This window comes from Piliocolobus tephrosceles, chromosome 1 (genome assembly GCF_002776525.5).
Source record: "Piliocolobus tephrosceles isolate RC106 chromosome 1, ASM277652v3, whole genome shotgun sequence".
In the NCBI taxonomy this organism is placed as follows: Eukaryota; Metazoa; Chordata; class Mammalia; order Primates; family Cercopithecidae; genus Piliocolobus; species Piliocolobus tephrosceles.
The window spans coordinates 155,043,111-155,066,779 of record NC_045434.1 but is presented as its reverse complement, the minus strand read 5'-3'; the positions used below and the strand labels follow the sequence as shown (position 1 = coordinate 155,066,779).

The following is a 23,669-nucleotide window of genomic DNA, read 5'->3' as shown; positions in this document are numbered from 1 at the left end:
CCACATGAATGCTGAGCAAATTGGCTCTAGCTGTTTGGTTCAGGGAAAGGAATTTAGGCTCCACTTAAGGACTTTGCTCTTTCCTCTGCCTGTAGTATTCTCCCCACAAGGGGTTGACATGGCCTACTCCTTCATTTCAGTCTCCACTCACATTTCCACCTCAGAAAGATCTTTCCAGCCCACCCCACTTCCCCCATCTAAAATAGTAATCCCGGTTCCTCTACAGCATTCATCACTGGTGAATTTACATTATATATTCATTTATTTAATTTATTATCTGTCTCCCCACCTTATCCTAGATTGTAAACTCTGAGGGCAGATTACTTATGTGTTTTATTCACTGTGGTATTTTAGCACCTATAGCATGACTGGTACATAGCACATGTTTAATATTCATTGAATGCCTAATAGGCCGGGTGCAGTGGCTAATGCCTATAATCCCAACACTTTGAGAGGCTGAGGCAGATGGATCAACTGAGGTCATGAGTTCGAGACCAGCCTGGCCAACATGGCGAAACCCCATCTCTAGTAAAAATAAAAAAATTAGCCGGGTGTGGTGGCATGTGCCTGTAGTCCCAGCTACTCAGGAGGCTGAGGCAGGAGAATTGCTTGAATCCAGAAGGCAGAGGTTGCAGTGAGATGAGATAGTGCCACTGCACTCCAGCCTGGGCGACAGAGAGAGATTTTGTCTCAAAAGAAAAAAAAAGTACTGAATGCATAGGATTTTTGGTAAATTTTTATTGAACTTTCTTATCATCTTGTACTTTTTAATGGGTTTTCAGTTTATTCTCTCTTTTAATAAATAATTATGTAATCTTCATAAAATAATTTATATGTTCCTTCAAAAAAATGTATCTTATGTTCTTATTTAATATCGTTGGGGAGGACTTCTAGAAGAGTGTAGTATACTAGTGAGAATGGGCATTGTTCTGTTTCTAACTTGAATGAGAATGAGTCAAGGGTTTCTAAGGATGATGCTGGCTATACAGTCTTGTTAAGCAGGTAATATTTTATCTTTATCTTAAAAATACTTATGTTGCTAAAGCATTTCTTTCAAATTCATTTGCAAAGTATATAAAGATATTCAGATATGAATTTCCTTGTGGTAAACCAAAGAGCATAGGCTTTGAAGTTAGACCTTACTTTGCATCTTGACTCTATGTGAACTTCCATAGAATATTGACTACTATGAATCTCAGTCCTTCATATGTCAAATAAGGCTAATAGTTACCTCAAGGATTGTTGTAAGAATCATGTAAAATAAAGTTTAGAAAGTGATCAACAAAATGTCACAGAGATAAATGAGGATACTGATTCTTATTCCTGAAATTTACTCCACTTAGTCATAGTGGAGTAATATTTATTTAACATAGTTTTGGATTTCATGTTGTTAAAATAAGTTGTTGAGTGGCAATTATTCCGTTGCCTTAGAATTGGTGACCGGGTGACTTTTTACTCCATAGCTGAGTAAAAAGGAGCCATACATACTCTATATTCTACAACGATCCACCAATACTTAGAGCAAGAGATTCTTTTAGGCCTTCAAATAAAAGAAAACTGGTGAGGGAAAAAAGAAAAATATCAGAATTGTGAGTCATTGACCTGTTAGGGTCTGCTGTGGCTTTTTCCTCTTTTCTCTGCACATCTGTTAGATACCACACTTGCTGATCTGCCCCATGTCAAATTTGGAGAGGGTGAAATTAAGCAGGTAAAGTAGGCACCCTGCAGTACACTGTTTGGCATGGCCAGGATATCTGAGTTTCTGAGGAAATGCTGTAGACTGAATGTTTGTGTCCCCCTCAAATTCAAATGCTGAAGCTTAAATCTTTAATGTTATGGTATTTGGAAGTGGGAGCTTTGGGAGATAATTAGGTTATGAGGGTATAGCCTCATGAAAAGGATTTGTGTTCTTTTAAGAAGAGTTGGTCTAACTCCTTCTATCCCTCTCTCTTTATCTGCTTTTCTGTCTATCTCCTCATGACGTGAAGATACAAAGAAACAGCCGTCTGCAAACCAGGAAGAATACCCTCACCAGACACCCAATCTGCTGGAACTTTGATCTTGGACTTCCTGGTCTCGAGAACTGTGAGAAATAAATTTCTGTTGTTTAAGCCACCCAGGCTATGGTGTGCTATTGTAGCAGCCCATACTAAGACAGAAATTAGTAATGAGCAGTGGGGTGCTGCTGTAACAAATACTTGAAAATGTGGCAGTGGCTTTGGAATTGGTTAATGGGTAGAGGCTGGAAGAGTTTGGAAGTACATGCTAGAAAATGCTGACATTGCCAAGAAGGAGTATTAAAGGTGACTTTGGTGAGGGCTCAAAAAGAAAAGAGAAAAGCTTCCATTTTCTTAGAGAATACATAAGTAATTATGAATAAAATGTTGGTAGAAATATGGATGGTAAGGGCCATTCTGATGAGATCTCAGATGGAAGTAAAGAACATGTTATTGGAAACTTGAGGAAAGGTGGTCATTGTTATAAAATGGCAAATAACTTGGCTTGTGTTTGTGTTTTAGTATTTTGCAGAATGTAGAAATTGCAGGCAATGAAACTGGATAGTTAGCTGAGGTTAGTTCTAAGCAAAGTGTTGAGGAGTGACTTGGTTCCTACTGATGTTTATAGTAAAATGCAAGAGGAGAGAAATTAATTGAAGATGAAATTGTTAAGGAAAAAGGAACCAGAAATTAAAGATTTGAAAACTTTTCAGTCTGCCCATATTACAAAAAACGAAAAAGTATGCTTGGGAGAGAACACTAAAGGTATGGTAAGTTGACCATTTGATAGGTAGGTCAGTGTGGATGTGTACCAGGGACCAAATCAGCCATCTCAACAGAAGCCAGGAATAGAGATAGGATTATACCAGCAGAAACACTGCCAGCTGGGACTAAGGGAAACAGAGAAAATGGGACAAAATGAAAGAAGACTGTTGCACTTCTTAGATTCTACAGGACCAGACCATACAGCTATTGTATGCAGCTGTTCAGCTATAAATGTGCACTATTTTTCAAGACAAGGGAAGAAGGACCTCAAAAGCAATTCAAAGATGATCAGGGTTGCCACTCCCACAACAGGCCCAGAGGGCATGTACTCAGGGGACAGGGCTGCCTCCATTTCTGTTTCAAAGGGTAAGATCCCTGCCCAGTGAGGCCATGGATGTGCAACTCCCACCAGACAGAGCTTCAGAGGTGAGACCACTGCCCAAGTGGGTTCTGGAGTCAGGACTACTAGTCTACTGAATCTAGAAGGCAGAGCTTTAAGCCAAAGAGGATTATTCTCAAACCTTAGGATCTCATAGAGTTTGCCTTGCATGGTTTTAGAATTACTTGGAAACTGTCATTTCTCTCTTCTTTCTTATCTCTCCCTTTTGGAATGAGAATGTCTATCCTACACCCATCCCATCAATGTAGCTTGGAAACATACAACTTGTTTGCTTTCACAGGTTCACAATTGGAGAGAAATTTTGTTTCAGGATACTGTTACCTCAGGTCTCATCCATATTTGATTTAGATGATACTTAGATGAGAGTATGGACTTAAGAGTTGATGGTGAACCAGTTAAGACTTTTGGGTCTATTGGGATGGGATGAATGTATTTTCCTTGTGAGAAAGATATAAATTTGGAGGGGACAGACGTGGAATTCTACAGACTGAATATCTGTAGCCCCTTCAAACTCATATATTAAAGTCTAAATCCCCAAAGTTATGCTTATTGGGAGGTGCGTCCTTTAAGAGGTAATTAGGTCATGCAGGTGTAGCCTCATGAATGGGATTAGTGCCCTTACAAGACATGAGAGAGGTGCTATCTCTTTCTCTCTTTCTCTCTGCCATATGAAGATACAATAAGAAGACAGCTGTCTGCAAAGCAGGAGGAGTTCCTCACCAGACACTGATCTTAGACTTCCTAGCCTTTAGAACTATGACAAATAAATTTCTGTTATTTAAACCACCCAGAGTAAGGTATTCTTTATAGCAGCTTGAACTGACTAATATAGGAGGTCAAATGGATACTGAGATAGTAACTGTGTTTGGGTCATTTTGCTGATACTCCCCCCAGATTGCTGACTGCAAGTTTGGGAATCCTTTGCAGAAGAAATTGTGGCGTATGTTGGCGAGTATAGGAGTTGATGAAGAATTTGAAGAGTTGTAGCTGAAGGAAGCTCTCCTTGGTTGGAGAATGGGTTCCTCTGAGGATCTCTCACATGTGCTCTTTATGACTAAAGTTGGCCAGAAAATGATTGATGACTAACGAAAAAGTTGGAAAAGTTAATAAGAAATGTTGTCTTCTCTCGCCCTCCTCCTTTACTCCCATACAGGGTGGGTGTGCTGGTAAATTTTTAATAATCTTGCCTTTGGGTGTAGTTCTAATGTGGCATTTTACTCATTCGTCAATAGCGTAAGCTACTTCTTTGTTGAACCAAATAATAGTTTTTGAGTATTTCCTTATTTTTTGTGCTATTCAAAGCATAATGGCTACAGGTAAGGCATACTTTTTTTGGTATAAGACTCACTTTTAAGTTTAATCTTCATCATTAACATTTTCTTCCTCACTTTCTTAAATCTAGACAGACAACAACTCAAGCCTTGATTTGTAGTGTTTGCCAATTGCTGTGGTATAAATGCTCCCATTGTCAATTCCTACCAAGGTGATATAATTAAATGTGAAATTTGGAAGAGATATGTAGTAGCATACTTTTATACAAATTCCTACCATATGGATATAATAGATGTAAATAACTTCAAAACCATGGATAATAGTAAAATGTACAATAATTAGGAAGTGATGAGTTCTGAGTATTATCTTTATTTTTAGTATGCCATTGAATTTTAAGTTTACATAATTTAATTTTTAATGGTGAGGGTTGAATAAACATCTCACAAAATTGCTGAAAATTCAACCAGCAGCTCTAATAAGTTGGTAGGAGTTGGCTTTAGCACACCACTGTACCCATATCAGAGAAAAAAGAAATTAGAAGAAGAGTGAGGAGGAGGTATGCTACAAGAGGACCATATCAATCTGCTACTTTCAGATGAGGGAACAAGAAGAATCAAATTGCTGACCATACCCCTCTCCATTTCAGCTCCTCCAGTGTCACTAGACTGGCTTGTATAGGGAAGGGAAAGCCATGACAAGGGGTAAGATTAAAATACTAAGTTGGACAGACTTTTAATAACCAAAGTGATCAGGGCGAAATTAGAGAAATATAAAACTGCTTTATTATTATTATTATTTTTGAGATGGAGTTTCATTCTTGGTGCCCAGACTGGAGTGCAATGGCGCGATCTCGGCTCACTGCAACTTCCACCTCCAGGGTTTAAGCTATTCTCCTGTTTCAGCCTCCTGAGTAGCTGGGATTACAGGTATGCACCACCATGCCCAGCTAATTTTTGTCTTTTTAATAGAGACGGGGTTTTACCATGTTGGCCAGGCTGGTCTCGAACTCCTGACCTCAGCTGATCAGGCCACCTCGGCCTCCCAAAGTGCTGCGATTACCAGTGTGAGCCACCATGCCCTGCTTTATGTTTTTATGTTGCTGAATCAAGAATAAGCAATGAAATAGTTAAAACTAACATTTTATTTTATTTTATGTTTCTTTAAAAATCTATATTTGCTTTCTATTCTTGTGGTCAGACTTAAGGATCAAATCTACCTTTGCAAAAAAGAACTGAGAACTGTTCCACCTTTGTCTGTGTTCCAAAACTATTTAAATAGTTCTTTGAAATACAAAGAAACTCACCCTTGACACAGCTTCAAAGTGGTACTTTTGTAAAAGAATTCTTTGACTGCTTCCTCAAATTTTTCTACATTTATTGATCTATTTTTGTTTTCTTTTTTGTTGAGATTTTTCCCTTTCCTATTTTCCCAAAAGTTCATCCATTATTACACACGTGTCAAGCAATGTAGTTACACGAAGCATTCATTATAATTATTTTAATGTCTTCCATATCCATGGCTATAACATCTTCTTCATTACCAATATTGTGCTTTTATGTTGCCATTGTTTTCTCTTCAATTTTCCAAACTGTGGTCATTTTAACATTCTTTTGGGAGGTGTTAAACATACTAAGTTTCCCAAGTACTCTTAAAAGTTCAGTGTGCTAGGCCGGGTGCAGTGGCTCACGTCTGTAATTCTAGCACTCTGGGAGGCCAAGGCGGGTGGATCACCTGAGGTCAGGAGTTCAAGACCAGCCTGGCCAACATGGTGAAACTTTGTCTCTACTAAAAATACAAGAAATTAGCTGGGTGTGGGGGCACATGGCTGTAATCCCAGCTACTCGGGAGGCTGAGGCAGGAGAATCGCTTGAATCTGGGAGAAGGAGGTTACAGTGAGCCAAGATCATGCCACTGCACTCCAGCCTGGGTGGTGACAGAGCAAGACTCTGTCTCAAAAAAAAGTTCAGTGTGCTTAGGAGAGGAAAGCCAAAGTTTGGTGAGTGTACTGGGAGACTGACAGCTTTTCTTTTTTTTAGTCCTCCAACAAATACTTAACATGGTTTATAAGAAATGTATTGAATTAAAAACTAAGTGTTATACATTTGATTTATAAGATTAATTATATATCAATCCTGTCCTCAACTGACCTTGACTTTCCTTTCTAGTTTATATAGTCTCTTGTCATATTTTTTAAAGTTTCCATTTTATTATATAGGTTAAGTTTTTTGATTTGGCTGAGGTGTAACTAAATTATAAATCCTGCTTTCTAGAAGCAGATAGAATTGTAGGATAGATAAAATGGATATATAGTTTTCTTCTAGGCTGACAGGGACCTGGATAAGGGTGTTCTATAACACCCTCACTGAGGACTGAGCTACAATTACTTTTACCACAGTTTTTAAGGAGGATCCAAGTATGAGTTATTCTACTCCTAAGCTTCCCTCGAAGTAAGTATTAAAAACTACTGGGTCTGAGATTTGACCCTACTTACCAGCTAACAAGTTCACCTGGCAGTTTCATCAATGCTGGCAGAAGATACGAGACTCTTGGATCAGAGACAAAGGATGATTAATTACTCAACAATAAGACTGTCCATATTGACCAGGCATGGTGGCTCATGCCTATAATCCCAGCACTTTGGGAGGCTAAGGAGAGTGTACCACTTAAGGACAGGAGTTCAAGATCAGTCTGGCCAACATGGCGAAACACTGTAGCTACGAAAAATACAAAAAATTATCCAGGCGCAGGGGTACACACCTGTAATCCCAGCTACTCGGGGGAAAGGAGAATCTCTTGAACCTTGAAGCAGGATAATCTCTTGAACCCAGGAGAGGGAGGTTGCAGTGAGCCGAGATTGTGCCACTGTACTCCAGCCTGGGCGAAAGAGCAAGACTCTGTCTCAAAAAAAAAAAGAAAAGAAAAGAAAAAAAGGAGTAGCCAGATTATCATCTTCTGCACCAGTTCTCTGAGCTAGGAATAAAAATTGTGTTCCTAAAACCAAACATCATATGTTCTCACTGATATGTGGAAGCTAAGCTATGAGGACGCAAAGGCATAAGAATGATGCAATGGACTTTGGGGACTTGCAGGAAAGGGTGGGAGGGGGATGATGGATAAAAGACTACAAATAGGGTGCAGTGTACACTGCTCTGGTGATGGGTGCACCAAAATCTCAGAAATAATCACTGAAGAACTTACTCTTGTAACCAAATACCACCTGTAACCCAATAACCTATGGGAAAAAAAATGTTCCTAGCTCTAGGTTCTCATAGAAAATGAAAAATAGAATTCGGAATTATAAATGTGGTGGGCTCACCAGTACAAGATCATAAATCTGTTTTTTGTAAATTTTATTGGTTTGTCCTTTTGCATTAAAAAAATTGATCCCCTCTTCCCTCTGCCTGTTTTTGCTCTTACATTTTAAAAAAGTCCTGTGAAATTATACCCTGTCTTAGTTGAACTAAGGGAAGTATAGATTAAGGCCTTGATTTTGAGTTGCATAGGCTGGAATTATAGGAAGGTGACTGCTTATCACTGGAACAGGTCATTGAAATGGCACTTTCATGAAAAGGAAAGAAATCCATGGGAAGGGTAAAGCTCAGATGGAAGCGTGGGGTTGCTCTGAAAGCTCCCCCTTCCCAACTGGAAATTGCTTATGGAAATTCTTTGGAATGTTTTATGTTTTTATAGAAGGCAGCTTTGAGGAAGAATCCCAGAGCTTTCATTGTGGCATCACAGAATAATTTTTAAAATATTTTTTCTGTAATAAGATACCCAGCTTGGGATCTTTATTTTATTCATATTTAATTTTAATTTGGGAAAATACTCTTCCCTGTAATTTTCTCAGAAAAAAAAAATACATAGGTAGATTACTTTCTAAAACCTTTCATTTCCAAAAAAAACTCTTTTGTTCTCATGCATAAATGATGTTTCATACAAACAGAGGATTCCTCAATTGCCATGCTGTTCAAAAGTTGAAAATAATTTACTGTTTTCTAGCCTCAGAGATGCAGAGAGATCTATAAAACTGATTTTGTTTGCTTTCCTTTGTAATTAACTTGTTTTTTCTGCCTTTTGAATTAAGTAATTTTACCATAAGTTGAGCACTTGGTGACCTTTTTGATCTGAAACTTCAAGTCTATCATCAAACTATGGGCATTTTTTTTCTAATATTACTTTGATTATTTCCTAACCATCTGTCTCTCTCTCTCTTCTAATTTATGTATTAAGTACATATTTACATATTGAGTATCCCAAACCATACTAAATGTTTCTTGTCAATAGGACTTCCATTTTTTTTTGTATTTGCTAGATTGTGCCTCTATCATTGACCCAGTTTTCACCAATATTCTATTTTTTTTAAGTTTTTTTTTTTTTTTGAGACAGGGTCTTATCCTGTCACTCAGGCTGGGGTGCAGTGGTGTAGTCATAGCTCACTGCAGCCTTTAAGTGCTGGTCTCAAGCAGTCCTCCTGACTCAGCCTCCTGAGTAGCTGGGATTACAGGTGTGAGTCACCAGACTCAGCTTGTATTCTATTTTCAATTTTTCTTTGCAGCTGTTGGTTCAGAAATGCTTATTTTTAATGTCTTTTTCCCCCTGATTATTTCTATCCTTAAGAGACATATTGTCTAAAGTTTTCTTCTGTTCTTTCCATTAAGTCAGACTCATTAGGAGCCACCCATTCTGATTGTTTGGCTTCATCTCCCTCCTTCAAATAAGAGTCCCTTTCAATGATCCGTGATTTCTCTTTGACTACTCTTTATGGCAAGTGTAGGTTCCTTCCACACCTCAGAAGCTCAGGCTATTTCAGACTCAGGTAATATCAGACAGTGACACAGACGATCCATTTGTAATGAATAAGTGGCAAATAGGCTGTCATATTGGGATCTCTTGACTGAGGGAGTGCGAAATAAAGAGGTCTGTAGTAGTGCTTCTTAAACCACTAGCTGTGTGTCAGAATCACATGGAGTGCTTTGAAAAAACGTTTGCACCCAGACCAAAAGTCAGCATACTCATCCTATAGTCAGCCCTGCAGAACCCCTGAATACAAAAATTTGGCCCTCCACATATACGTGGTTTCTTATCCTGCAAATACTGTATTTTTAATCTGTGCTTGGTTGTAGATGCAGAACCTACCGATATGGAGGCCTGAATGCATTTATTGAAAAAAACCCACATATAAATGGAACCAAGTAGTACAAACCCATGTTGTTCAAAGGTCAACTATATTACACTAAATAGCAATTTGGGTTCACTTCTGGAAATAGAAGCTGGTGGTTTGGACTAGTTATCCCTCTGAGAACAACTAGAAAGCTGGACAAAATATCAAAATATTTGAGTACACCCGAGAGCTCCCAAAGCAGTAAGGATTTGGGGGGCCAAGAGCTGTAAGAAGAGTGAAGCTCAGGTAAGAATGGCATTTGGACTTGCATGTTTGTCAATTCCAAATCAGCAGGAGAGATCAAAAAGCCCTGTGTTGCTTTTAGCAAACTTATAGGGCTATGGAAACAAAACTGAAATTCAGGACCCACAGAAGAAAGGCCCCAGAATACCCTTCGGACTTGGGTTGGGACCCCAAAGGTTTATAGTTCGTAACCTATTTAATGGAGAGCAATAAATAGACAAGCCCTCAAAAGAATAGAAGTCTAGTGTTGAATGATCTCTACCCGATCTAGGATTGCTGATGCCCCTAGCCTAGTCATTTGCCAAAAACCAGGACAAATTTTCTCTGGAGAAGAAACCATCTAGAGCTTCAAATATCTATACTTTTACAATGGCATCGTCCCATTCTCGATAAAAAATAACCAGGCATGTGAGGAGATAATACAATAAACTTCTAAACAACAACAAAAAAAGGTAACAGACAGGGACCCACAGGGGACTACATAAAATAACAATGCTTGATATGTCCAGAGAATTAAACAGTAATTTACAACATCTGTTATATTTCTTCATTTTTGCATAAATTAATTGGGTTCTTATATTTTTAAATATAGCAAGGAATTAATATGTTTTACTATGTTAAAGAGTTGTATTTGGGGTTTTTTTGTTTTTTTTAGATAGAGTCTTGCTGTGTTGCCCAGGCTAGAGTGCAGTGGTGTGATCATAGCTCTCTGTAGCCTCAAACTCGTGGGCTCAAGCAATCCCCCTGCCTCAGTCTCACAAGTAGCTGGAACTATAAGTGTGCACCACCATGTCTGGCTAATTTAAAAAAAAAAATTGTTTTCAGTAGAGACAGGATCTTACTGTGTTGCCCAAGTTGGTCTCAAACTCCTGGACTCAAGCAATCCTCCCATCTCATCCTCCCAAAGTGCTGGGATTACAGGCATGAGCCACAGCCGCCCAGCCAAGTGTTCTATTTTATTAAACAAAAATTATACAGGGAGTGTTAAAACTATGAGTGTTACCAGGAACTGTATCTTTTGATTGAATTCACCAATATCTAAGGAAGTTTGTTTCAGTCTGAGGAACAGTACAAAACTGCTGCATGAGGAAAGCTACTGAGAGACAGGCAGGTAGTAGATAGGAGTGGTCTTAGATGCAGATGCTATAGTTCAGATAGGCTGCTGCTTGGACTTAGCTACATATTCAAGATCATCATCTCAATTATTTCAAACAAATTTTATTTCCTTTGGCTAGAGTTATATCCTAATTCTTGTGTAAATTCTTGAACGTTTTACGTTCTTTTTTATTTTTTGCTGGTGTTGGACACACGGTTTTTGCTTGTGTTAGACATATGGATATTGATCAAACCGAATGTACTTGGTCTTTGGATCTTAGAAATATGTGCCTCTTTGCTTTTTATACTTAAGACTCTGGCTTTGCCACTAGCCCCAAACATCCCAGTCATCCAGGTTACACTTAACCTGGTTGACTCAGTTATTGATAGGTTGCTCAGTTATTGATGGGTTATATTGTCACTAACACAAGATCAACGATGCCTGTACAAGCTATTTAGAAAATAATCTTATCAGGCAGGAAAGGGATAGCAACAGTATCATCCTGGGAAATACTGCCATAAAACATTGCATGTTACCTTTAAATGTGCCTAATGAGTCATTAGCCATATACTATACTGCTACACAAAGGCATATATATAATATGTAAATATAAAATGCAAAAATCATAATATGACATACATTTTCCCTTCTCCACATTCTCAACTTCCATTTTATGCAATGTTTTTCTATGTATTTCTAAAATATTCCATTTCACTATGGATAATTCTATAAATTATTTGGAAGCAGAATTATTGGCTGTGTCTACATAAAAAATAAAGTAGTAATGTAAGAAGTTTGTGATAAAGCTAAATTGTGTAAACTACCGATATGTATTTACTTGTGCTAGAAACAAACTCCTTTGTCTTATCTTAGAGTTCTACATGGAAACATGTTCTGATATCCTGGTAAATCAAGAATAACAAAAATCTGAGTGAGCTGTATTTTGTGCCAAAATCAGAATACTTGATTCTGATTATGAAAATGACAGATATTAGCTACACAAATAATGTTTTTTTACTTTAGATTCAGACTTGCTTGTCCAACTTTCTTCCAGATAGCTCTATCTGAATTTCCCATGGGCATCTAAAACTTAACATCTACAAAATACATCCCAGCCCTTCTCACTTTGATCCTCTTGTCCACCCCAATCTCCTTTTCCTCACTTGGTCTCTGCCTAAGTACAAAGCACTACAATGCACCTAGTTACCAAGCCCCAAAGCTTGCAGTCATCCTATTGAATGGGGTACAGTAGTGATGAAGAACACAGGCTCTGAAATCAGACTTCTAAGGTTCAAATCCAGCCTTGCAACTTGTTAGCTGTGTGACCTTGAGCAAATTGTTTAACCTCACCCAGACTTAGTTTTTTCATCTGTAAAACTGCACTAAAACATTTGGGCTAAAAAAGTTTGTTTCACTCTGAGCAATAATACAAAACTGCTGCATGAGGAAAGCTACTTGGAGACAATCAGGTGGTAGGTCTTAATCAGAATACGTACATGAAAATGTAAGTAAGTAGGAGTAGTCTTAGATGCAAATGTCATGGTCTGTTTATTTGTTTTTTGAGATAGTCTTGCTCTATTGCTCAGGCTGGAGTGCAGTGGCGTGATCTCAGCTCACAGCAACCTCTGCCTCCCGAGTTCAAGCAATTCTCGTGCTTCAGTCTCCCCAGTAGCTGGGACTACAGGCATGTACCACCAAGCCCAGCTAATTTTTTAAAAATGTATTTTAGTAGAGATGGGGTTTCACCATGTTGCCCAGGCTGGTCTCAAACTCCTGACCTCAGGCTATCCACCCACCTCGGCCTCCCAATGTGTTAGGATTACAGGCATGAGCCACAGTGCCCAGCCCACAAATGTCACAGTGCTCATGTAGGCTGCTTAGTGCATAGTGTCATAGCTGCTGCCTAACTAAACTATGTGTGAAAATCAAAGTCACATAGCTAACAAATGGCAAGGCTGGATTTAAACCTTAGCAGTCTGATTTCAGAGCCTGTGCTCTTCATCACTACTGTACCCCATTCAATAGGATGACTGTGAGCTTTTGGGCTTGGTGACTGGGTGCACTATAGTGCTTTGTACTTAGGCAGAGAACAAGTGAGGAAAACTTGTTACCCAGAATAAATGAGATAAGGACAGTATCCACGCTACCACCAATGTCCAATTAATTTGTAGTTCTATCGATTCCATATCTTAGTACTTCTTTTTTCTGAACTCTCCTTTACAATTCTGATGTGCTTGGAAAAATTTTATAGCATTATGCATGCACTAAATGCCAGTGAAAGACCAATTATGACATATTTAGGCTATCCCTTTTAAGTACGCAGAGAAATTGCCTTAGTTTTCTAGGCAGACTTTTTCTTAAGCATATCAGTGAAAGTTTGCATTAAATCCTGACATTAATTTGGGGCAACATAATTGAGGTCAAGAAAGGCCTTTCTTCAAAAATTCAGAATTGTAATTACCATCTACACTAGTAAAATATTATACATAATAAATATTTTATAAACTAGGAATATTCAGAAAGCTAATCTAGTATATTTTAACTCATAACCCTTATAAAATATGCCATACAACTTTCATTTAATATACATTACATAATATAAGACAAATATAAAGTAATGTTTTAAAACTCTGAACTGGGCCAGGTGTGGTGGCTCATGCCTGTCATACCAGTACTCTGGGAAGCCCAAGTGGGTGGATCTCTTGAGGCCAGAAGTTCAAGACCAGCCTGGGCAACATGGGAAAACCCCATCTCTATTAAAAATACAAAAAATTATCCAGGCACGATGGTCCACGACTGTAGTCCCAGCTACTCGGGAGGCCAAGGTGGGAGAATCACCTAAACCTGGGAAGTTGAGGCTGCAGTGAGCCATGTTTGCACCACTGCACTCTAGCCTAGGCAATGAGTGAGTCCCTGTTTCAAAAATAAACAAAGAAACAAATTCTGAACTGAAAATTTAAGGTGGTTATGATAGTTACATTTTTGATTTTGTAATGCTGCATGACTTGTCTTCTTTGATCTTTGATATTGCCTTAGATGCGGACGTAGCAATAGCCTCTTCAAATTCCAACTGAAAATCAAATGTCAGGGGTATAGCCATAGTTGTTTTTCTTTCTTCACTCTGAAGCCTGTTTATCTGCAGCAAAGCCAAAGTGGAAAAAAAAAAGAGTATTTTTTATATGGGGAAAATCTTAGGTGGAGAGAAAAAAGTAATCTCACTTTACACACACACACACACACACACAGAGAGAATTTAGGTGGCAGGCAATAATGGAAAAATAGCACAGATTGAAAATTGGGGGTCTAGTGCACCAACTGTTTTTATGCCTTTGCATAAAAGGCAATGACCTGAGCTATGACCTGAGCTGTTCTCTTCCTATCTGTAAAATGTGGGGGTAGGACTAGAGGATTATTAAGGCTCCCTCCTAATTCAAAAACACAGAATTTAAGGAAAGACCTAGATATTTAGATGCAGAGAGTTCTTGGAACCATAGTAGGCATGTCTCTCCAACCAGCTCCTCTTCCTGTAGCCACACACATGGTGAATCACACCGATCTTCTTCTAGTCGTGTGAGCCAGAAATAGTGTGAAGAAAGCAATCAAAAGAGGACTTTGTTAAAATCTTTATACAAATGGATTGAAGAAGAAAAAGGATCTAGCTAAAAGGTAGGTAAAGGAGCCGAAAGTCTTCTCTAAAAAATTCTCTCAGAGCATAGTACAAAGGAATAAAGAGATGAAAGCCCTGAAAGCAAAGTCAAAGGATATGGGGGACTTCTGCTTCTGCCAATAGATGAAGCACTATGGGAATTAATCGCCTGCTCTTAACAACTAGGAGCTCAGGCAAAATATATGAAAACAACTACCCTCAGCTATTAGAAAACAGAGTAGGATAGATCGCTGAGAGAAGGGAAACAACTGAGGTCCACCCTCCAATAGCCCAGCTTACTTTCCAGAGGTGGTTTCGGGGCTGAGGTGCAGTGGGGAGAAACCCATTGTATTGGGGGAACTCAAACCAAATCTTGTGGCTTTGATCTTGCTAAAGTTAAGAGAGAGAGTGCTCGCTTCGGCAGCACATACACTAAAATTGGAACGATACAGAGAAGATTAGCATGGCCCCTGCGCAAGGATGACACGCAAATTCGTGAAGCGTTCCATATTTTTGTACTTCGATTTAAAAAAAAAAAAAGAGAGAAAGACTGCACCAGCAATCACACTCTCAGGCATTTACCTCAGAGAAATGGAAACTCATGTTCATACAAAAACCTGGATGCAAATGGCCATAGAGCTTTATTTTATTTTTTAAGCAACTTTATTTTTACTAGTCAAATCATGAAAACAATCCAAAAGCCCTTCATTGGATGATTGGTTGAAACTTTGTACATCTATATAATGGAATACTACTCAGCAATAAAATTTTTATATTTTTATACATTACTTTTTCAGCCAGGATAGTTGCTTTTTACAAATTAGTTTATATCATATTAATGTATCATTAGTTAAAAAGTAAAATTATTCACATTTGAAATGTTAACCTGTTAATGATTAAATTGAATTGTAGTTTATACTTAACAAACCTTTGTTCTTCTGGCCAAGATTATCTCTGCTTGCTTATCAAGGACATCTAACTTCTCTAAGATTTTTTCTGCCATTGTCAATCACTAAATTCCTATTTTAAAATAAGGAGGAAGAAGAACAAATCAATTCGAATTTAAACATATAACTAGGCATAAATTTTCAAAAGACCCACTTTCACATTACTGTTTTAGGTAAATAATAGAATTGTTTAAATCATACAGTAAATCATAGAATTGTAAATGTACCCAAGTTTTTTCAGTTGAAGGCCATATGATCAGAACTCCCAGATGTGTACAGGCCCCATGAATTTTTAAATTTATGATAAAGGTGAGGGGGAGAAAGTACACGATTACCATGAGAACCATATGTGACTTATACTTGAAGCAAGACCATGTGGCTTGAATTATATCTATTTCCTTTTTTTCTTTTTAAATTAAAAATATATCAAGTTAGGAGTAGGACTTAATTTTGGTGGTGTTGTTGTTGTTGTTGTTGAGACAGAGTCTTGCTCTGTCACCCAGGCTGGAGTGCAGTGGCATGATCTTGGCTCACTGCAACCTCCGCCTCCTGGGTTCAAGCAATTTTCCTGCCTAAGCCTCCTGAATAGCTGGGATTACAGGTGTGCACCACCACACCCAGCTAATTTTTGTATTTTTAGTAGAGACGGGGTTTCACCATGTTGGCCAGGCTGGTCTCGAACTCCTGACCTCAAGTGATCCGCCTGTCTCAGCCTCCCAAAGTGCTGGGATTACAGATGTGAGCCACCATACCCAGCCAGGGGTAGGACTTTGGACATCTCTATTTTCTTTCTGTCATGATATAATTTTAATCAAAGTAAATGCAAGGAACTCATATTTCTATAATTAATTGCTTCAAATTAAATTGGTCAGTGATCCAAGACTGTTAACAGCATGTAGCAGGTAATTAGTCACACATAAGTAGCAGCAACTAAGCTGGATAGGTCCCATTGCCATAATAGTTCATATTTCCTAGTTAATTAATATTGCTAACAGTCTCATCTGAGGTCAAGCAGTCCACATTAAACTTAGGGAGCTGTATAAGACATCAGAACCTGGTCTAATTTATTACATCTTCAGATGAGAAAACCGAAGGCCACAAAGTACCCTATTAGTGTAGTAGAAATAGCTAGGGCAGAGTGGAGGCAAGAATCTAGGAATATCAACCCAAAACTCCCTTTATTTATTTATTTATTTACTTATTTATTTATTTATTTAAAAAATCTGTGTAGATGGGCCAGGCACAGTGGCTCATGCCTGTAATCCCAGCACTTTGGGAGGCTGAGGCAGGCAGATCACTTGAGGTCAGGAGGTCAAGACCAGCCTGGCCAACATAGTGAAACACTGTCTCTACTAAAAATACAAAAATTAGCCAGGCATGGTGGCACATGCTTGTAATCCCAGAGACTTGGGAGGCTGAGGAGGAGGATCGCTTGAACCCAGGAGGCAGAGGTTGCAGTGAGCCGAGATGGCATGCCACTGTGCTCCAGCCTGGCTGACAGAGTAAGACTCTGTCTCAAAAAGAAAAAAAAGTGTAGATGACCATGCAGTCAGTATATTTTTGCTCACTGAATTAAATGGGCTCCAGGGGCATTTAAGTGTAAAAGTTATATGGTTCACAGAAAGTACAGAATCATCAATGTTTTCAATGAACATTAATGTTAATACTAAGGTTCTTTCCAGCTCAGAAAAATCTATGATATTTCTCCTATATTGTATATTATTCCAGCAGTGCCACAAGGAGACAACAGTTCATCAAAGGAGAAAGATTCAGGATCCTATGCCAAAAGTTTACATTATTTTGTAATTGGTTTCTTTCAGCTTTTTTTTTTTTAACTCTTTTTTCCTTCACCATACATTGCCCTGAGTATGACTTCTTCATGCACTGATAGTGACATCCCATTCCAGCATGCCCTCTATCATGTCACTACATCCAGATTTTCCCTCCATCACATGATGTACTCCAGTGTGACAAAGAAATTACACAGACGTGCTGGGTGTGGTGGTGTGTGCCTATAATCCCAGCTACTTGGGAGGCTGATGCAAGAGGATTGCTTGACCCTAGGAATTTGAGATCACTCTGGGCAACATAGCAAGACCTCATCTCAAAAAGAAAAAAAAAAAAAGTAGCTGGGCACAGTAGCACGCATCTATAGTCCCAGCTGCTGGGGAGACTGAGGTAGGAGGATCAAAAGGATCATTTGAGTCCAGGAGTTCGAGGCTGCAGTGACCTATGATCATGCTACTGCATTCCTGCTTTGGTGACAAACAGAGCAAGACTCCATTTCTTTAAAAAAATGTGACACAGAGGAAATTCTGGGCCATAAGGGTACAAGCAGATAGCATGCCTTGTGACGAACCACACAACCTTAGGTTGCATGCTAGGGAGATCCAGGACTGTGAGAGCTGATCATATGAAATGGGTCACTCTTGTGGTACCTAACTAAAACACAGTGAGAAGCCAGGGTAAGAGAAAACAGTCAGGACACAGAACATTGCTCCAAAAATGCAGTCCATCTGCAAGTCTGGCAGCTGAGATTGACTGCTGTAACCTAAACCAGTTGTATCTAATAGCTACTGAAAAGACCTGTGGCAACTCTAAGCCAATTTTGCCCACAACCTTCACTTATCAATCTTATCAGTGCCTCAAAACCTCACTAGTGCCGATTTGTAACATTTCCTGGTTTTATAAAACCTCTAACCTATTCTTTGTTCTTCAGAATATAATGAAGACTACTGCTCTGTGTGTATACTCTAATTGCAATTATTCCCTCCCAAATAAACATTTTGATTTTAGAGATTAGTCTCTATATTTTATTTGACATGGACAGGGTAAAGGCATTAGCACAATGTGAATGCTTATGACTTTCTGGGTTTCTTACAGGACAATAGGGGACAGATTTTGAAAGAGAATATAGATTATGATTATGTGGACATATTTTCTTTTCAGACCCAAGAACCATTCCTCTTGTAAAACTAAACTAAACTAAAACTCCCCGAGGAGTTTTAGCTTTTCTGTTTCCCTTAAACATAATATGAGTTCAAGGGGATGGAGAAGGCGCTCATATTCCCTACCTAAGTTTATTTTACTGGAGACAAAGATTTCTGTTTTTCAGCAAGACACAGGTAAATAACTGGAAGAATCAATGTATTGAAGTGAATGAGTTTCCCAGTTTGGGGAAGGTATAAACTACATGAGGGCCAGCTGAAACAATGCTGCTTACTTGTGAGAAAGAACAGAAAGCAGATCTTTTTAGAGTAAGGTGTCCTACACCTCTCATTTTTAATCACCCCATCTTCAACACCACATAGGACATTTTAAGAGGCAAAATGTCATCCCATTATACACACACACACACACACACACACGCACATGCACACACAGATGTATTTTTCTATATACAGTTAACCATAGCATGAAATAATTTTTACGTTTTTGCTTTAAAAATATTTTGCTAAATTATTTGGCTGTGAATGATTTCTGGAAAATCATTGTGCAGATCATGAATTTTTTTGAAGTGAGAAAAACCAATTATTTTCAAGGGTCAACAACAGTTTTATGAATACTAAATTTGACAGTTAATGAAATCCACTGAATGTTAGTTTCGTAGTATTAATTTCATAGCTTGAAACCAATACAATTTTTTCAGTTTGCAAATTCTTTTCTCCCATTGGTCTTTGGCAATGTGCCAATGGTACCTAATGGATAAATGGCCCTGGGAAAAAGTGGAGTGAGGAAACACTATACATGAACTTGCTTGTTTTCATCATTATATTTCATAAGCTCATCAAGGGCCTATTTTGTGTCTCCTGAAATAAATGCTGAGAGCAAAGGAACATCAGTACTAATATGATGGTGTTCCCCAACTACTTTGCATAAACTAACCACTAATCTTTTAATGCACGATGAATCAAGATGATATTAAATGGACAGGGTGCAAGTGGCTCACACCTGTAATCTCAGCACTTTGGGAGGCCAAAGCAGGTGGATCACTTGAGGTCAGGAGTTTGAGATCAGCCTGGCCAACATAGTGAAACCCTGTCTCTACTAAAAATATAAAAAATTTTTTATAAAAAGTTATATATAAAAAGTCAGCCAGGCTAGGTGGCGAGCGCCTGTGGTCCCAGCTACTCAGGAGTCTGAGGTGGGAGAATTGCTTGAACTTGGGAGGTGGAGGTGGCAGGGAGCTGAGATCGCGCCACTGCACTCCAGCCTGGGTGACAGAGCAAGACTCTGTCATATATAAATACATAAAATATATATATAAAATGTTCCTCAGTGTGATCTATGTTTATGTCCTTTATTATATCTTTCTAATTTTAATATATACTTTGGTGTCCCTACTTTATACTTCTTTTTCTATGAACATATATTATTATTTGATGATAAGCATTTATTTGTTCATTTGGTCACTGGCTACCTAAATGTATTACATGAAGACATTGTACTAGGTATTCTACCAAGTTTACTGAGAAAGTTGGCACCTGGTAAACATTTTCCCTTGTGATCTCCATCTTCCTAGGCAAGGGAGATGCTCTCTCCTATTTCACTAAGAAAATAGACACCATCAAGCAAGAGCTTCTTCAGCTCCTACCTCTCATACCAAAGTATTATTCTTTCCCTACCCTTCTGCACTTCAATTTTAACAGAGGCGTTGGCTCTCCCACCCAAAGCTAATCCCTCCTGATGTACTCTAGTCTCCATTACCTCCAGTCTCCTGAAAGAATTATCTCTATTAGTTATCCCCTTTCTCCTGCACCTTTTATCTATTTCCTTCACAAATTTATTCCTCTTAGCATGCTCAAATTTATTTGCAAAACAGAAAAAAAAATGTCTTCTCCTGACCCTGCTAGTTATCATCTCTCTCGTCTTCTGAAGCATTCTACTTAGAGTTGGGGGAAGTGCTTTCATCTAGAATATAGGGTTCTGATGTGGTCACAGAAGTCTAACTCATAGAATCTCAGGGGTGGAATGGATCAGTGGTCTCTCACAGAATTCTTTGAACAGTGGGGCAACATTAACATCAAGAAGACAGACCTTTCTTAACCTTGCTTTGATTTTCATTGCCATTGTCCTTCTTCAAACCTTCAGGTTGTCACTTTCCCTCCTTTGGGTTATCAAACTATACACCCCCCTAATTTGCCTGCCCCAAATCTTCCTCCTCATTCTTCAAATATTGATTCTTTGAAATGCCATCAGGCTGGGCATGGTGGCTCACACCTGTAATCCTAGCACTTTGGGAGGCCAAGGCAGATGGATCACTTGAGGTCAGGAGTTCGAGACTAGCCTGGCCAACATGATGAAACCCCGTCTCTATTAAAAAAAGAAAAATACAAAAAAAGAAAAGAAAATTAGCCGGGCATGCTGGCACATGTTTGTAATCCTAGCTACTCTGGAGGCTGAGGCAGGAGAATCACATGAACCCGGGAGGCAGAGGTTGCAGTGAGCTAAGATCACACTACTGCAATCCAGCCTAGTGACACAGTGAGACTCCTTCTCAAAAACAAACAAACAAAATGCCATCAGAGCTGTCTTTCTTAAACAGGACATTGATCAGGATCAGCTCCAGCCCACAAACCTTGGCTTGCTCTTATAACCTGAAGAACACCCAAACTCTTCCGAGGACATATGAGACCACTCAAGAAAAGATAGTCCAGGATCTGGCTCAGCCCACCTTTCTAGTTTATTCATCCTATCCCTTTGTGTTCCACCATTTTCTACCATTCTTACTTCCTGGACACGTCCTGCCCTTTTCCCAAGCACACCCTTTACTCATGCGTTTCCTTCTACTCAGAATGTTCTCCCACGTGTCTTCCAGTCAAAAGCCTACTCTTTGTCAAATATGGTATACAGACTACCTCTTCTGTTTTTTCTTCTTTTTGAGATGGAGTCTTGCAGTCTAGGCTGGAGTGCAGTGGCTGCAATCTCAGCTCACTGCAACCTCCGCCTCCCGGGTTCAAGTGATTCTCCTGCCTCAGCCTCCTGAGTAGCTGGGATTACAGGTGCCCAACACCATGCCCAGCTAATTTTTGTATTTTTAATAGAGACGGGGTTTCACCATATTGGCCAGGCTGGTCTCGAACTTCTGATCTTGTGATCCACCCGCCTCGGCCTCCCAAAGTGCTGGGATTACAGGCGCAAGCCACAGCGCCCAGCCAAGACTACCTCTTCTATGAAACTTTCCTTGGCATCACCTCATTCCTTGTCTGGGTGACAGTCTATATGTTGTGTGCTCCTGGCCTCAAGCAACCCTCCAGCCTCTCAGCCTCCTGAGTAGCTGAGATTACAGGCAAGAACCACCAAACCAGGTTTTAAGAGGTTTACTTGCTGGGTGTGGTGGCTCACATCTGTAATCCCAGCACTTCGAGAAGCTGGGGCAGGCAGATCACTTGAAGTCAGGAGTTCGAGACCAGCCTGGCCAACATGGTGAAACCCTGTGTCTACTAAAAATACAATAAAAGTTAGCTGGGCATGGTGGTGCACACCTGTAATCCCAGCTACTTTGGAGGCTGAGGCAGGAGAATAACCTGAACCTAGGTGGTGGAGGTTGCAGTGAGCCATGATCGTGCCACTGCACTACAGCCCGGGTGACAGAGTGAGTCTCCATCTCAAAAAAAAAAAAGAGGTTTACTCTTTGACAAATCTCTTCTTCACTAGGTTGAAAACTCATTTAAAGCAAGAATTGACTTACCTACCTCTGAATCTCAGCCTCAGGCAAAGCATTTTACATCTGACGGGATTTGAAAATTATAATTTAATTTGGAGATGTCTCTGAATATAACTTTTTAGGAAGAGTAATCCTAATTTATCTGTAATAAATGATGTTACTTCATAATGATTTACTGGAAGATGAAATAAAAAGTTGAGTGAATTATTATAAAATGGGGTTCTTGCCAATCTGAACTTGGTAAAAGTGTTTTGAAAGGAAACTTGGATTTATGTTCTTAGTTTCTAGCTCAGTAGTGACGGTTTTTGTTGTTGTTGTTTGTTTTTAAAGAACACAATGAAATAGAGGCCATGCCAATTGGGGCAGAATGAATTCCCAATTACTCTCACAGTGAATCATCTACAGGCCTCACTGCAAAGGCTTGTTCACAACAAAAATTATAGGTCAATATTATTAGCATATCAGAGACTAAGTCATATCTAAAATAAAAATGTCTTAAATATTTTAAGAGAACAATTTTGTTTTAACAGCACCTTTGGGACTAAAAAACAAAAATAACAAAACCCAGGGTCATCAATATAATAGGCTCAGTTGAGAAAGGTTCTTCAGCAAGTTCTAAACAACTCAGGAAAACTAAGAATCTCTAAAGTCACAAACTAAAGGCCCGAGAAATTATCTAGAAAATGGAGACTTAAATTAAAATTCACTACCATTATGTGGCTTTATCAGTTCAAACACTTACTCCTTGAGGACAAGGCTACTTCTTACACTTTTACCTGACATAGCCCACTACTGAGACCACAGTAAGGACTCACTTCATCCGTTAAATGATTAATGTTGACTCAATAATTAGATAACTGGCTGAGTTATCTCCATCTCACATTCCAAGGACAGACTTAGGGGAATCTTTTTTCTTTAAATCCAAAATGTTGATAAATGGCCCACATTTTAGGCTGAATTATGTTGTCCCCAAATTCATATGTTGACGTCCTAGGCCCCAGGATCTCAGAATGTGATTATGTTTGGACATACAGCCTTTAAAGAGTAAAGTTAAAATGCAGTTGTTAGGTCAGGCCCCTGGCCAGTATGACTAGTGTCCTATAAGAAGAGGAGATTAGGACACCGAGGATACACAGAGGAAAGTCCTTGTGAAGATTCTGTGAGAAGGCAGGGCAGCACCCCAAGCCAAGGAGTGAGGTCTCTGAAGAAAACAACCCTTCCCACCCCTTCATTTCCAACTTTCAGTCTCTAGAACTGTGAGAAAACAAATTTCTGTTGTTTAGCCACTCTGTGATGTTTTGCCATGGCAGTCCCCACAAGCTAGTACAGCCCAGGCACTGAGAACTAATTTAAAAACCCGACTCATGTGCTTGGCGCTACATTATGAATTTTCTTGCTCCTTATTTATTTATTTTTGAGACAGGGTCTCACTCCCTTTGTCACCCAGGCTGGAGTGCAGTGGCTGTGATTTCAGC

The 23,669-nt window shown here is 39.1% G+C and overlaps 1 protein-coding gene and 1 non-coding gene across 3 annotated transcripts in view; one reads left to right on the top strand and one right to left on the bottom strand.

Moving 5' to 3' along the window:
• Positions 1-15,583, bottom strand: part of C1H1orf141 (chromosome 1 C1orf141 homolog) — a 50,679-nt gene extending 35,096 nt beyond the window's left edge. For both annotated transcript variants that reach the window (XM_023207707.2, XM_023207718.1), the window contains exons 1-2: positions 15,509-15,583; positions 13,913-14,070 (exon numbers count right to left, since the gene is read on the bottom strand). In XM_023207707.2, coding sequence (XP_023063475.1) covers positions 13,913-14,070; positions 15,509-15,583 — 233 coding nt within the window. The remainder of the gene's footprint in view (positions 1-13,912; positions 14,071-15,508) is intronic.
• LOC111541540 lies at positions 14,989-15,095 on the top strand. Its single transcript, XR_002731296.1, has one exon. It is a non-coding gene; the product is annotated as a U6 spliceosomal RNA (small nuclear RNA).
• Positions 15,584-23,669: the final 8,086 nt, after the last annotated feature.